General features: G+C 32.4%; 1 protein-coding gene across 1 annotated transcript; it reads left to right on the top strand.

Annotated features, from left to right (window-relative positions):
* Positions 1–194: 194 nt before the first annotated feature.
* LOC132740168 (dnaJ homolog subfamily C member 16-like) lies at positions 195–17,774 on the top strand. The gene is made up of 13 exons (XM_060728021.1): positions 195–433; positions 3,159–3,225; positions 5,938–6,143; positions 6,806–6,939; positions 8,251–8,435; positions 8,799–9,062; positions 9,398–9,528; positions 10,441–10,639; positions 11,788–11,973; positions 12,847–12,914; positions 14,836–14,982; positions 16,516–16,680; positions 17,084–17,774. The coding sequence occupies exons 1-13, from the start codon at positions 279–281 to the stop codon at positions 17,469–17,471; spliced, it is 2,295 nt and encodes a 764-aa protein (XP_060584004.1). The 5' UTR covers positions 195–278; the 3' UTR covers positions 17,472–17,774.
* Positions 17,775–18,015: the final 241 nt, after the last annotated feature.

The following is an 18,015-nucleotide window of genomic DNA, read 5'->3' as shown; positions in this document are numbered from 1 at the left end:
AATATTCGAAATTTAAATTTATTAGCTAAGACCTACAATTCATTAAAATTACCAATTAATAAACTAACTGTGCAAATAATACTCATAATTTGATACTAAACTTACTTCTATTTTCAATAATATTTCAAGTCTTTATTCTTTTACAAATTCGAAACTATTCTACCGGTTCATTAAGCCTGGCTTTGCACAGTGAAAATGTCATATTGATTATTCACAAAATCAAAACTAAGTTAGTGTTGACAAAACATTGAGAGGGAGAGTATCTTAAAGCTTTAAGAATGCACATTGATTTTCTTTTTTATGCTGGTTTTCTACTCCTTTCTTATAGCATTTGCGCTGCAGCTGAGGAAAATTTGTATGATGTTTTAGGTGTGAGAAAGACAGCTACACAAGCAGATATAAAACGAGCTTACAAGAAATTAGCGAGGGAATGGTAAAGATTTTTTGCTGATGCAACATATGAGAGTTGGGAAAACGAATCTAGAATTCTTGGTGGCTGATTTGTGCCATTTGTGTTTTCGCCCCGCAACCCCGGTAGTAATAGAATGCGAAATGGACTCCATTTCGCGAAATGAACTTTTCGACTACGAAATGGACATTTTTTTCTTAAATTTTGGTTTAAGTGTACTATTTAATATCATTTTTAATAACGAACAAGTGATATATGACATAAAATTACTATTTAAACAATTTTGGTAATAATTTTTCATTATTTATGCTTGTATATTTGAAAATAATGGAAAAGAGTCAACTCGGCCCCTATACCAACTCGGCACGGGTCAACTCGGCACGGGTCAACTCGGCCCACTTTAAAAAAATATATTTAACGTAGTAATATTAAAAAAAAAATGAAACAAAAACATGTTTACTTAATATCATAATTAAGCTTCTAATTAATTGCAGGTGGTCACTAATCAATTTTAAATGCATGCGTCAATCATAATTATCACCTAATTAATCGGTATCCTTACGAACACGCTGATTGATAATAATAGCCTGTGACAATAAGAGTCCCTTTAATGTCTTTAACCAATTTCATTTAATTTGTTTGTAATTGTCAAAAGCTGAAAATTAAGTCCGTGTATTATACATAATTACAAATATTACAAAAAATAGTGATTACACAAACCTAAATATAAATAATTGAAAAGTGGGCCGAGTTGACCCGTGCCGAGTTGGTATAGGGCCGAGCTGACTCGGGGGCCGAGTACGTTTTAGGGCCGAGCTGACCCGGAATCAAAATAATCGTATAATAATGCCACATAGTTCAGTGTTTTATACATGTATGGACTTTCAAATAGAAAGATTCTTTTATATCATATATGTTTAACCTGGGACAAAAATATTTTTGTCGTCCCAGATTAAACGTACGTGAATAGAAAAGATACCCTTTTTGACATGTCAGTTGCACCATAATTTGTAAAGCAAATGTCCATTCCGTAAGCGAAAACTCCATTTCGTAGAGGCCAGATTATTTTCAGAAATATGACTATAAAATAAGAAAATAGTAATATTAATTGGTTCAATCTGTAGTTTTATGTCATATGTTAAACATAAATTAATAAAAATAATGTTACTCATCACGGTTAAACAAATAATTGTCCATTTCGTAGGCGGTAAGTTCATTTCGCGAAATGGAGTCCATTTCGCATTCTATTACAACCCCCGCAACCCTACCAAGCGAAACGGAAAAGAGTCAACTCGGCCCTATACCAACTCGGCACGGGTCAACTCGGCCCACATTACAAAAACATATATAACAAATTAAATTTGCTTTGCATGTTGTTAAGGTAAATGAATAATAAGAAATATTTTATTATTATATAATTATACATCTTCAGATATAAAGTATATTTAAAAAAAAAAAGTTATTTATCCTATCTGTCTTGCAGATTCGATAAAATTAATATAAATATAGATTCTAATGAAATGTGTTTCCTTAGATGCATTTTGTTTGTAAAGTAATATTAAAAAAATTATGAAACAAAAACGTGTTTACTTAATATCATAAGCTTCTAATTAAATCTTCCGTATAAGCGCATTGATTGCTGCCGTAATTCATTTGCACCTGTCATACGTTTTTCTTCTTCTACCAAATAGAAAGACCTTGTCTGTGCATTATCTAGTTAAAGTAATAAAGAAAATATGTAGAAATACAATGAGATACGCAATCGGTTAACTTTACTCGCAATTCTACTGATAAGATAAGCTGCTAGTTCGAAACTGTCAATTCGTGTATTAAAAATAATTACAATAATTACAATGAATAGTGTTAACACAAACCTTAATATTAATAATTGAAAAGTGGGCCGAGTTGACCCGTGCCGAGTTGGAATAGGGCCGAGCTGACTCGGGGGGCCGAGTACGTTTTAGGGCCGAGCTGACCCGGATTCAGCAAAACAGTCAAGAATAACAAGTTAAAATAGCGGGGGCTCTGAGTAAAAACACGCTAAAAAGCAATGACGTGTTTAATAAATGAAACTTGGCCCCAGGCCCCTGGTAATTAGTTTTTTTTTGCCCTGCGACCCTGCCAAGCGAAAAGTAGAGAATAAACATTATAAAATGGCTGGGCGAAGGACGAAAACACCCTAATTAGCTTGGGTGGAGGTTTAATAATACTTCGCCCACTGGGGCGCGGAATGAGATTAAGAAATAAAACAGCGATGACGGGGAGCGAAACTTGTTTTAAGCCTGAGGTGAGGCGAAGTTTAATAAATAACACATCACCCCAAGTATTAAATTAGCATGTTTTTGTTCCGTGCCCCGTCATTTTAACTTGTTAATTCTTGACTTTTCGCTCAGCGGAGTCCCTGCGCAAAAACACAAATGGCACAAATCAGCCACCATAAGAATTTCAAAAATTATTTACTTTTTTGACCACTGAACTATTTTGAAGTCCACTTATGAGCAATAACATTACTAATTACTAGAAATTAGGGTTGAGAAAAGGATTGCTCAATCGGTAGAGACCTACTAATGATGTGTAATACATCATTAGTCTATGTACTTACAATAGGATTTGCTTATTACGTCATGCAATTATGCATGAATGATCAATATTTATCATCTTAAGCGATTGGTAAGCGTAAATATACGGACTTCCCAATTAATTACCTAACACATGAACTTTTTAAATGAGTTTTTTTTTATTTTTGTAGGCACCCAGATAAGAATGATGATCCAGAGGCGACAGACAAATTTACCAAAATTGCAGAAGCATATGAGGTTTATAACTTTTTGCTTTTAAATTAAGTTCTGTTTGCATTAATGGTCATTCTTACACAATTTACATTTTTGATTTAATATTCACATCCTGTGGTTTTTCTTGCCAATCGGTTGATGCAGCTGATAACATTTAGACTGTAGTTTCTTTATGTGAATTTACTATATATAATGGTTTAAATCATCAGATGTTTATACAATAATTAACCATATAAAGTTTTTTCTGCGCATTTAATTCATATTTCAAACGCATAGTAATACAATCATCCACATTTACATACAACATTACTATTACAATCATCCACATTTACATACAACATTACTATTACAATCATCCACATTTACATACAACATTACCATTACAATCATCCACATTTACATACAACATTACTATTACAATCATCCACATTTACATACAACATTACTATTACAATCATCCACATTTACATACAACATTACTATTACAATCATCCACATTTATATACAACATTACCATTACAATCATCCACATTTACATACAACATTACTATTACAATCATCCACATTTATATACAACATTACCATTACAATCATCCACATTTACATACAACATTACTATTACAATCATCCACATTTACATACAACATTACTATTACAATCATCCACATTTACATACAACATTACTATTACAATCATCCACATTTACATACAACATTACTATTACAATCATCCACATTTACATACAACATTACTATTACAATCAGCCACATTTACATACAACATTACTATTACAATCATCCACATTTACATACGACATTACTATTACAATCATCCACATTTACATACAACATTACTATTACAATCATCCACATTTACATACAACATTACTGTTACAATCATCCACATTTACATACAACATTACCGTTACAATCATCCACATTTACATACAACATTACTATTACAATCATCCACATTTACATACAACATTACTATTACAATCATCCACATTTACATACAACATTACTATTACAATCATCCACATTTACATACAACATTACCGTTACAATCATCCACATTTACATACAACATTACTATTACAATCATCCACATTTACATACAACATTACTATTACAATCATCCACATTTACATACAACATTACTATTACAATCATCCACATTTACATACAACATTACCGTTACAATCATCCACATTTACATACAACATTACTATTACAATCATCCACATTTACATACAACATTACTATTACAATCATCCACATTTACATACAACATTACTATTACAATCATCCACATTTACATACAACATTACTATTACAATCATCCACATTTACATACAACATTACTATTACAATCATCCACATTTACATACAACATTACTATTACAATCATCCACATTTACATACAACATTACTATTACAATCATCCACATTTACATACAACATTACTATTACAATCATCCACATTTACATACAACATTACCGTTACAATCATCCACATTTACATACAACATTACTATTACAATCATCCACATTTACATACAACATTACCGTTACAATCATCCACATTTACATACAACATTACTATTACAATCATCCACATTTACATACAACATTACCGTTACAATCATCCACATTTACATACAACATTACTATTACAATCATCCACATTTACATACAACATTACCGTTACAATCATCCACATTTACATACAACATTACTATTACAATCATCCACATTTACATACAACATTACCGTTACAATCATCCACATTTACATACAACATTACTATTACAATCATCCACATTTACATACAACATTACTATTACAATCATCCACATTTACATACAACATTACTATTACAATCATCCACATTTACATACAACATTACTATTACAATCATCCACATTTACATACAACATTACCGTTACAATCATCCACATTTACATACAACATTACTATTACAATCATCCACATTTACATACAACATTACCGTTACAATCATCCACATTTACATACAACATTACTATTACAATCATCCACATTTACATACAACATTACCGTTACAATCATCCACATTTACATACAACATTACCGTTACAATCATCCACATTTACATACAACATTACCATTACAATCATCCACATTTACATACAACATTACTATTACAATCATCCACATTTACATACAACATTACCGTTACAATCATCCACATTTACATACAACATTACCATTACAATCATCCACATTTACATACAACATTACCGTTACAATCATCCACATTTACATACAACATTACCGTTACAATAATCCACATTTACATACAACATTACCATATCATGTTGGGGCCTAAATGATTTTAGAAGAGATTGGATAAACATACATGACTTGTAGATCTAATATAGCAGACTATAGATTTGAATATTTCTCAGGGGTCGACACAAATAGAATTTTCAGCTTAAATTGGTATTTATATTAATTCCACTTGCAAAATGAAAAATGTTGTTCTGTTTTAACATCTTTACAATGTACATATTAAATTTTTCATTTTATTTTAAATAATTATTTACACCGGTTTGATGTATAGAAGTCACCACAAGAAATTATCTTGTCAACTGTCTTCTTATATGCTTAAACAATCATTTGATAAAGTTTATAAAATACATTGTTTTAACTTTATAGTATATATAATTTAAATGAATAAATTTCTTTATTTCAGACACTAGGTGATTCTGAGAAGAGGAGTGAATATGATAACTTTGGTTATACCTCGTCTAATGCACATAGACCAAGTAGACAGCATCATGGGTTTGATCCATTCGAGTCGTTTTTTGATGGTCCACATGGCTTTAATTTTAACTTTAATTTTGGTGGTGGAGGCGGGAATACAGAATCTATTATTGACAAACACACAATCAATCTGAGGTATATACATGTATATAATACATTGTAGAACCTAATTTGATAAATTTTTAACCCTTTCCACATTAAATGTCTTAAATGGACTTGTCCATCTTTTAATCGAGACAAAACAATTCTACATTTTAAGAGAAAATTTCTTACTTTTACCTTACTGAAAGGAGAACAGTTCAGACCATGGTCAGATGGCACTGATGTTTCAACTGATCTTGGTCTGCATCTGTCATAGAGGAGGATCAGCTACCGTTTGTAGGCAAAGGGTTTATTTTAATTTTAATATGTTTGAAATTTTCTTATATATACATGTATAAGCAGTACTGATTTGCTTAGCTACATGTACTTCAATGGACATTGTATCAAAATTAAAATAGTCAGTAAAAATGAAAGCACTTATAATTAAGGCACATTATTCATGCTTTGATGAAACATTGAGCAAGAACATTTATTTGAATTTGACAAAGTCTTTTGGAACTTTAACAAGCCAGAGCTCTTTTTTTTACATGTGTAAAAGAAGAAGAAACACAGTACTTCTGGAAAATGAGAGATGAAAATTTCAGATTCATTTTGATTAAGTCTGTTCATAAGAAATAAATAATTTGAATGTGAAAAAAAGACTAGAAAATATATTTTGTTGTAAACACTCCGTTTTATTTTGCTGTTTATTTCAGACAATATGAAACAACAATTCTACCTAACAGTCATATTAGACCCTGTGTGATATACGCATACACAGACTTCTGTTTTAACTGTATGAGAATGGAGGGTATTATTGAAAAGTTCCTGTCTGAACTGAAAACTGTTGGTAAGTTGACAAGCCCCATTTCTTCTTAGTTCTTACTTTGGCATATTAGGGGCATAGCTTCTTATAGGTCCTCTACACTGTTCCATCCATTGGCAATAGGTTAAAGAAGTTAGCCTGCAACTTTGTAAATTTTGAGTTTACATCATTTTTGTCTTCTACCCAATCCATGATAACATGTCATAGCACTGAAATGTGCTAAAGTGTATAATAATAGAATTAGAGCTATACTTCAGAGTAACCAGTACATAGGTTTTGTATTGATCAATACATGTAGACCAATTCACTTTAAACATTGTAATATACGTAAAATATTTATAGATTATACACAAAGTAAGCAGTAAAACTGTAGAATGTCATAAATTTACAAGGAAGTGTAATAGATACATGTACATGACTGTAAATGCCTTATTTCATCACTGTTACATATTTTCTACACTAAATTTTCCACAGCATCTAATAATACTACTAACATATATAAAAATAGTCAATATTGTCAATTACATGTCATATTAACATAACAGTAAATAAGCTAATAAACGATAATTGAATTCTGCTATGTCAATATAATCTAATATATTAATCAAATACATCATGTACATGGTAATATAATGATGTCAGCTTTATAATAGAAGGTCAGGTCTGTTATAACATACATGTAATGATGTATAATGACATGTATGTTGATAGTTAGATAATAATTTAGTATCATACATTTGTACATGACAACAAAGGGCAAAACAATTATATATAAATGATAGGGTAGGTATTAGATACATGATCCGATATAACATATCTATAACTAGATACAAAACATTATTTTCATCTTATGAATGATCATTCTCAATCATTTAGAACTCTTTCAAACTTTTTTTTCTCCTAGAAATAATTAACAGGAACGTCTATGGAATATGCTTCCATTTGTAGACCAATCCCACTTTAATTAAAAATTACAGGGATTATTTGTCTTAATCCATCTAATGTTAATATTCATGTTCATTATGTTGTTTTCAAGACAGGAAAATATTTCTTTCTGAAACTCATATTTTTTCCAACATTGTCCCTTGTTTGAATAAAGAATGTTTTCTCAGTTGTATGGCTGTAATGATAAAATTTAAGAAGGAAAATTAAATTTTGAATGTATTTTGGTTATAACATGGTTATGTGTAGATAAAAGTTGCTTAGGTCAAAGACAGGGAATAAGAATGGCAAGTTTGATAGCTTAGAAATAACAACTGTGCCTCTCCTTTGTGTGTATTGAAACTGTTAAAATAGGAGTACATCTAATAGTTTTATATATTTTAACTTACACAGGTGTTTGTGGGGCGACATTCCACGCAGGTAGAGCCAGTAACCTGGCAGCTCGGTTACGTGTAACCCAGGTACCATCCATCATTGGAGTGATGGGAGAGAGGGTCAGTTACTACCGGGGACCAGTCAGTATACAGGGTCTTAGAGAATTCATTAGAAATATATTCCCTACACATTTTGTTACAAAGGTTTGTGCATGTTTTATAATCTGCAAGGAATAATGATCTGGAATCTGAATTCATAGTTTTCAGACACTCCGATAAACGTCCATAACTAAAGATATTTTTTGTTGGAATTACTGGTAATCAAATAACTGTTGGATTTGTTTTACATGTATGTATGTAAGGTATATGTTATATATCATATGTAACATATACATGTATGTAAATGTTTTGTAAGTTTAGTTTTGCAGAAAGTTTTGTTATTCATGTATCTTAAAAGATTCTATTCTTCAAATTGTTTGTTAATCTTTCAAAAATAAAGTCAAAAACAGAATATTTTGACCTTAAATATCTCTTCGTTTCATGATCAATGTAATATTTCGAACTCAGATAACTGATTCCACAGTCCACGACTTTCTGGATGGCTGGCCAGTGGATAATAAAGTTCGGGCGATATTCTTCAGTCCACGAGAGGAGAAATCTGTCCGGTTCCTGGCATCTGTTCTGTCTTACAAGGACAACGTGGCTTTTGGATTCGTGAACACCAAGTTGGGCATGGCTGGTGGCTTGATGAGTAAATACAATGTCAACAATAATAGAGAAACTTTGCTGATGTTCAATGAAGAATCTGTATCTCCTGTAGCTTCAATCAGTGTAAGTTATAGTAATTTTTGTAAACAAATATTGAATTATTTTCAGCCTGAACATTGAAATATCCCCCTTTGACTTTTGGCCAAATTGGTTGTTTTGCTGGCACATCTGTTGCCTTGGATAAAAATGAAAACCATGCATTTTGCACATTAAAAATAATAATTCTGGAAAAACAAAGTAAGGAAATGACTCAGGTTACTGGTCTCTACCTATATCAAATGGTACAAAAATCTCGAAAGAATATTTTTAGGCCTGTCATGTCAAAAAACCTCTGTGCTATGATGTGTATTGAATTATATGTGTTTTAACTACATGTATGTGTTTTCTTTACACTACAGATGCAGCAGTTGTCCCGCGCCTCTTTTGACGAGGTGATCGAAGGAAATAAACATCTAGCTTTACCAAGACTGTCTTCCCAGAAATTCTTTGAAGAGCTGTGCCCGGAAGAATATAAGGCAAAAAATAGAAGGCAAGTTAAACTGTTAGCAGCGTGTCTCCAGATTTATGATAATTTTCATGAAAGTTATAAAAATGTATTTTAAAGTAAAATGTTGTAAACAAAGAAAGTGATGAACATATTGCAAACAGCACTTACAATCTACTTAAATTACCGAAAAGTGTTCAACATGTGAAACAATAGCCCATACTGTGTTAGTCATGCAGTAGAAATATGATGATAAATAACATGAAAGTTATAACTTAAATCTTTAATCTTTTTTACATTCCTTAAAAGCTTGGTACTTTTTTCCCCAGAATTTGATATTCTTAAAATATTTTGCATTATCTGGAGGCATGCAGCTTGACCAATTATGTGGTACAATACATTGTCTATTCTATGAATTTGGAACTGTCCATTGTAGTTGTAAGGGATTTCAGTAGCCAAATGTTTTAAATTGAACATGTAATACCAGTAATGTAGAGTAGTGTCAAGACGGTAAACTAGACTGGATCTCTACTGGTAGCACAAAATCCTACACAGGTGAAATTTTTGAGGAATATTTCTGAAGTCTGTATATACTGAATACAAAAAGCAAATTTTTTCAATGTTTATACCTTATACAAATTCTGAATGCTAACATTGCTATATGCATGATTTTTGGAACAATTTATAGAACATTATTTGTCCTAAGTAGTACTCATAGGATTAAATCTCACAGGGTTGATGTTTTCATATGATTTTCTTAGAGAAAGATTTTGAATTAAAATTTTCAAAAATATTTGACCAGATTCTTATTTTAATATGTAGTAGCATAATTTTAGTATCCATACTTACGCGGGAAAAAAATCAGTATTATTTAAATCTTAAACCTTAAATATATCACATGGCAATACCAAAATTTGAAACTGTGAAATATGATTTTTTGTGTGTAATACATTACAGATTGTGTGTGGTGCTTATCACGAAGAAAGAAAAAAGTCATGACAGTTATCGTGATGGCTTTAGAAAGTACTCGCAACGATCAGGACTCTCTGACAGGACGCGGGTACAGTTTGCATACGTTTACGAGGATACACAGCAAGATTTTATCAGATCGTTGTCTAAAGGCAAACAATTACAATCCGGAGAAAATAAACTTAAGGTAAGACTATAAACCTTTAGGTTTTGAACATGACTTTTTTGTCTTGTTTCTCTTTTGTGTCTATGGGGTAGCCTTTAAGGGTTGAGGCATAAGAACTGCAGTCACCTTTTATCCCTGCTTGATCATAACAGGTGACTAATTGGGTATCAATAACTGGAGTCTATGCATCACTTTGCTACAGTAGTTTAGGTTGTTTTGACCCCATTGTTGCTTGAAGTTTGTAATACTCGATTAAGCCAAAATCATTTTTCCTGTTTTGGCGTCATTTATCTAAGTTGTGTTTGTGCACCGTAAAATCAAATAAAACATATCTTATTAACCTTAAATGCACATCCTGCAGAAAAAAATGATAGCTAATATCTACTTGTTCTGGATTTTGTGAACAATTAAAAAAAAAACAATACTTGTACAGCTTAAATTTGTTTATAAATGTATTTATATTTTTAAGTGAATAATAAATCAGTTTATTATATACTTATAAATGAAATATTGAGAAATATTGATGAAATAAAATACGTATTTTGATTTTCCGTATTTTCACTGTAAAAATTTATTTTTCACTGCAGTGAAACATATTTTCCGTATTTTCACTGGTGTCTTGCCGGACTACTTTCTTTTAAATTCTGCCAGTACTTAAAATTTAAGGGAAAGTCTTTCAAATTTTAATGTCCAGAAAGAGAAAAATGTATATAATAAACAGAAAATTCAAGTTTTTTCTATAAATACATGATTTATTTTCATCTTGTGGCATGAAAATTACCATATTTCATACCACTCGATGAAAATAAATCCTGTATTTATAGAAAAAACTTGAATATCCTCTATGTATTATTTAGAACATACAAAATATACAGTGAAGAAAAGCTTGAAACAAAGTTGATGTTTTGGGGTATTCGGAAAAGGAAAGCACTTGCTATATGTATAGAAAATGACTGTAGCCATCACATTTCCATTTTATAAGATTATCAATTCCTACTTTAACACAATATAAGTCTTGGCACAAAACATTGAAATATGACTTTGACCCTGTGATGACCTATAATGAGAAAGTCAGATTTTCAAAATCAACCAAATTAAATTGTAATTACATTAGTTATTTAAGACAATGACATCTATGTTTTAAAACTTGTCAGGTGTTTTCTCTACAGGTGGCTATATTATGGCGTATAGAGAAGTACCAGATGAAGTATGAGTGGCTGGAAACGGGCTGGGAACCGGAAAATGAGAGGCATTGTGGATCTACACTAGAGAAACGTTTAAATCTACTCCTTACCACCGATACTGTGATGCCATATAAAGTTACCCCACCACAACTGTTCAATGAGCATGGCCTGGTATAATAGCTTATTATTATTATATAGAGATGTGTTATTTTTAGATGTACAAATCCATGCAATGTTATATTTGTAGTATAAACATCGATTGGGTTAGATAAATGTAACTCTAAAATGTTGACATAGATTCCTTAATATCTTTTAGTACAAAAGCCATATAAAGTATTAAAATGAAGCACCTGTGGCCGAGTGGTTAAGGTTATTCAAACCACTTGCCCCTCACTGCTATGGGTTTGAATCCTGAAATGGACTTTGGATTCATTCATGTGAGGAAGCTATCAAGCTAGCCTATAGAACATCGGTTGTTCTACTCAATTGCCTGAAATAATGCACGTATGGGCAACTGAGGTCTTCCTCCACCACTAAAGCTGTCATGTGACCTTTACTTACTGAGTTGGTGCCACATAAAACCCAATAAAAAAGACAAATAAGAATTAAAATGAAAATATCAGTTGTTTACTTGTTTTTCTGCATATGCCACAGATAATGCAGGGAGGGAAGGATATCGAGGTTCATCCTCAACTGAAACAATAAAAAGCTGCATATTATCTTAAAAGTTTCAGTGTGGCTGTATAATTAACTGGACAAAATAATTAAGGAAAAAGCCATGGCTTTTGTAGAGGATGAGCTCTGATTTGGGATCTACAGTATGGTTGAGAGAAAGACATTGAGTCCATATTTCGACCACTTTCTCTTCAAAGATCTGCATGGTTCTTGCCTTTAAATGAGAAAAATAATCTTGACTAAGATTTTATAGGAGGAAATTGATTAAGAGTTAAAAATAATTTTTTAAATATGCATACCCACATGGAATGGTACACTGTTCTTTTTATCATTAGGTAAAGTTACAAATTTCTTTCTTTGATTTTTCAGGGTCTGTTTACACGAATAGGTCACAAGTTATTACACTGGGGTGAAAGAATGTGGAGCTATGTATCCTAGTAAGTTGTATATTGAAGTTTGTTTATTTTACAGAATAAAATTAATTCATTTAAAGATTAGATAAAATTTGTCTTAGTCTTCAAATGCAGTATTTTGTTATTGGAAACAGAGGTCAGATAATTTGTTTTGCCTGACATTTCTGTTCAATATGAGTTATTTGGCAGAAGCCTTTACAGAAAATTTTCAAGTTTAAGGGAGTAAGTAGAATATTTTTGATTATTTAAAAGCTAGCATACCTATTTCTGTATTCCATAGCCTAATACTTCTTATATACTACTAATATCTTGTATATTCATATATCCATAACTCTTATCGTTGATCTTTGCTAAATTATTTCCATTTGTGATTTTAAGTTCCTGCATAACCTTTGTTTTACAACCTGGCACCCTAAGAATAGTAGTGCATGCTATCTGTATGACAGAGTGATTAAGTTTGTTAATCTCAAACCACTTGTCCCTCACTGCTGTAGGTTTAAATCCCGACAAGGACTTTGGATTTTTAGCTCACCTGTCACAAAGTGACAGGGTGAGCTTTTGTGATCGCTTTTCGTCCGTCCGTCCGTCTGTCGTCCGTCCGTAAACTTTTACTTTAAATGACATCTCCTCATAAACCACTAAGCCAATTTCATCCAAACTTCACAGGAATGTTCCTTTGGTGGTCACCTTTAAAAATTGTTCAAAGAATTTAATTCCATGCAAAACTCTGGTTGCCATGGCAACCAAAAGAAAAAACTTTAAATATCTTCTTTTAAAAAACCATAAGAGCTAGAGCTTAGATATTTGGCATGAAACATCTTCTAGTGAGTGTCTACCAAGTTTGTTCAAATAAAAGCCCTGGGGTCAAAATTGGCCCCGCCCCTGGGGGTCATTGTTTTTCCCTATATGCATATAGTAAAAACTTAAAAAATCTTTTTTAAAGAACCCCCAAAGAGCTAGAGCTAAGATATTTAGCATGAAACATGTTCTAATGGGTGTCTACCAAGTTTGTTCAAATAAAAGCCCTGGGGTGAAAATTGGCCCCGCCCCGGGGGGTCATTGATTTTCCCTATATGCATATAGTAAAAACTTAAAAAATCTTCTTTTAAAGAACTCAAAGAGCTATGGCTAAGATATTGAGCATCAAACATGTTCTAATAGGTGTCTACCAAGTTTGTTCAAATACAAGCCCAGAGGTCAAAATTGGCCCCGCCCCGGGGGTCATTGATTTGCTTTATATGTGTTTAGCAAAAACTTTAAATCTTCTTTGAAAAAACCCAAATAGCTAGAGTTTAGATATTAAGCATGAAACATCTTCTAGTAAATTTCTACAAAGTTTGTTCAAATAAAAGCCCTGGGGTCAAAACTGGCCCGGCCCCAGGGGTGTCATTGTTTTTAACTATTTGTGTATAGTAAAAACTTAAAAAAAATCTTCTTTTAAAAAGCCCAATGAGCTAGAGCTTAAATGTTTAGCATGAAACATCTTCTTATGGGTGTCTACCAAGTTTGTGCAAATAAAAGCCCTTGGGTTAAATTGGCTCTGCAACGTTGGGGGGGTTGGGGGGGGGGCTATATACAGGTGAGCAACCTCAGGGCCATCATGGCCCTCTTGTTTCATGTGGGGAAGCTATCCAGCTTGCTTTAGAACCCTCTGCTTGAACTCTGTGTCCACTAGTGCCTGAAATGATGCACAAAGTTTGTCATTACAACTTTTCTATTGAAAATATTAAAGAATTTATATCATATATATGCTAGTTATTAACCCGTTACCTGCTGACATTGGGTAATGGATTGGCCCAGCTTTGAATTTGGAACAGTTCATTCAAAGTTGTAGGGATTTCAGGATCAAAGTACAAAAACTGAGTTACCAACAGTATAGAGTCTGGTAGGACTGCAGGGATGTTTTATTATATACATGTATGCTAAGATTATAATGTAATTTCAGTGTGGACAGTACAACATGGGTGACATCAATTCTATCTCTCATGTTTGTATTTGGTATGGGATACTTCGTTCACAAGCTGGCTTCCCTGGAGGAAATACAGGTACAGAGTACTGCACCACAGAAAACACGCCCTAGACCTTCATCTAGGTCAGTAAAATATTCTTTCCTTTTGGTTTATTCTGTAGTCCATATATTTTCTTGGCTCTTTGACAAAGTTTCTAAGTGTTACTAATTTTGCCAAAGGTAGTTATTATTGTAAAATGTTTTCTTCTTAAAGAGAAATTGTGCTTATTTTTGCAGGGCTTTTAATCCAAATGCAGTAGGGGCAATTTAAGGGTAGCTACCCCCTTTGGAAAATTATTTAAGATCATGCAGTTTTCCTTTAAAATTAAAAGTATCATTCATAATATCAAATAAACATAGAAATTTTTCATACAGTTTAAATAATAAATACAATATTGTATTTATTTTTCAGATCAAACAAATCTGAGAATATAAATAGTTCCAAGTAAAATTTCAAGTTGTTTTGGGTTTTCTTTTGACTGAGTTTGCATGTCATTGATGAATGCTTGTTGAAAAAGTTGTAGAAATGAATATTACAGTTCAACCTCTGCAGAGCAATGTCCTTTGAGAGACGATAATTTTGGTTGTTTTGGACAGGTTAAATTTAGTCATTCATTCTTACTTTTGGAAGAATTGATACTATTGTTGTAAAGAGGTTGGTGCTGTATAGCGGGTCATTCTGCAGAGGTGGCTATGTAGTCATATGTTTTATGCATTACATATTAACACTGTCTTCAGTATCTTGCAATAGTTTTTGATACATTTTCCTTAAACTTAGTCATACCCACTGACAGGTTTTCACATCTCCTAACAACCTAAGATGTAATGTAATGACCCTTGACCTTTTACATTTATAGCCTGTTTACATCCAGAAACTAGCTATTTATCTTTTACCTGACTTGTCCCTTGGTTTGAGTAAGCTTAAATCCTACGGTATTCCTACCCTCACCAAACATAGTTAACTAGCTGCTCTGAAATGTTTCTTGGTTTGAATTAACTTTAATTATACATATATCAAACTTAGTTTATACTTAAAGCACATTGGTGGGGATATGATAGGTATTCAGCATATCTAGTAAGGATTTAGTTATGTTGACAGTGTGTTGCATGTAAGGTTTTCCTATAAATATCTGACCCCATTAAGATAGTTCCCCATAATGATGCCCTCTTTTGAAACAAAAAGATTTTCAGCTTGACTATTCAAAGTAAAGACAAGTCCTACTGACAGCTCTTGTTTTAGGAGTCTCTAGTAAAATTTATTTGAAATGAAATGTACAACTTATATAATAATATATAGTCTATCATCCATAGTGAAATTTTAATTTCAAGAAATAGTTTTTATCTCACTTAAAGCTCTCCTTTGACACTTAATATTGTGAAGAATATTTTTCCCATGTTTGAGGTCCTGTTAGTGTGTCCTATTTACTCTGTAGTGTGAGTAGTTTTGAGGTAGTACTTACAAGTCTAATTTTGTTAAGGGCTGAGTTTGTTCATACACGTACTTCACCAGTACTGAGTTTGAAGTGCTTTAATTAATATAAACTTTCATCATTATCCAGCTTAACTAAAAATATATTTAATCAACACATAGTTAGGTTTAATGATTTTATATTACAGATCATATGATGCGAAGAACCTCAATATGTATGAGCTGGACTACAGAACGTACGCGGAGTTAGTTAGCGAGGCAGATACTGGACTTACTATAGCTATACTTGTAGACAAGGAGACCAAGGATAGGATTGTGAAACAGTTTGCTAAAATTGTACACCCATACTCAAGGTGAGGTTTCTAAAATGAGAATAAAAAATGTCTGATATTTAATTGGTTTCAAAGATTTTCAGTCCAGTTTGTCAGATTGGAAGGGGATAGGGGGCATCCTTGCAAAATGGTTAAGGTTGTTGACTTCAAACCACATGCCTCTAACCACTGTAGGTCCAAACCATGTATGTGTCGTGGGATTCTACATGATAAAAAGCTATCCAGCTTATGGAACATAGTTGCTTCTACTCGGGTGCCTGTTTGTGCCAAAAATATGTACAGAGCGGCACACCAGAAAGCTGGAAAATCGCTATATGACCTACATGTATACTGTGTTGGTTCAACGTAAAACATGGAAAAAAAAGTTAACTGTTTTTAAGTCATGATTTTTGTGTTCATATTGTCTGTTTTGAATGTTTTTCAGGTACAGTGCATTAACTTTTGCATTCTTACAACTAGAATACAATATCAACTGGTATCGCACACTTCTTGAGGAATCTATAGACGACGTAAAACTTGACCAGATTAACATTAAAAACTGTATAGGAACCGTCCTGGCCCTAAATGGTTACAGAAAATACTATTATATATACAGCGCAAAAAAAGCACGGCAGTTTATACGTCACAGGAATAATGTGTCCGAGGCGCTCGGTCTTCACGATCTTGACGAGAAATCTGACGAGGAAGACGATATCAAGGATTATTTTTTCCTTGATGAGGTTTTGGACGGACTGACGATTTGGTTAGATAAGATTTTCGATGGCTCAATCAAAAGGATTAGAATAACGAACTGGCCAGAAATGACCGGCTGAGAAAATGAGTGGCACCGATATAACACCGGAATGTATTCAGAAAAATTATTGTTATGATAATGGTTTACAGTATCGAATTTCTCTTTTGCTTTACTTACACTGTTTTGAGGGATATTTTTTAAGGATGCACAGAATTTTCAGTGATTCCTAAACCTAGGACAGGGAGGCTATTTTACACTCAAATATGTCTTAAAGCTGCATGCCTCCAGATGAGCAAGGATATTTCAAGAAAGTCAAACTTGAGAAAAATGTACATGTACTAAGGTTTTAAGAACAGTAAAAAGATTTAAGGTTCAAGTAATGATTTACTAATGACTAATTTTGTAGTATTTATTAACTTATTTCTTCTGCGTGACTACAGCAGTAAGGGCTATTTATGTGTGTAAATTATGTGAATTTTAAGTACTGTTTGCAGTATGTAAATCTCTTTCTTAATTCACATTACAATATTTTATATTTAAATACATTTCAAAATGTTCATGAAAATGAGCATGAATCTGAAGGCATGCTGCTTCAAGTGTATTTAGCCATTATTGAGAGGGCA

Source organism: Ruditapes philippinarum, unplaced genomic scaffold, assembly GCF_026571515.1.
Source record: "Ruditapes philippinarum isolate M1 unplaced genomic scaffold, ASM2657151v2 ctg2021_1_1_1_1, whole genome shotgun sequence".
Lineage (NCBI taxonomy): Eukaryota > Metazoa > Mollusca > Bivalvia > Venerida > Veneridae > Ruditapes > Ruditapes philippinarum.
The sequence above is the reverse complement of the archived record's forward strand: the minus strand, read 5'-3'. Positions and strand labels throughout refer to the sequence as shown.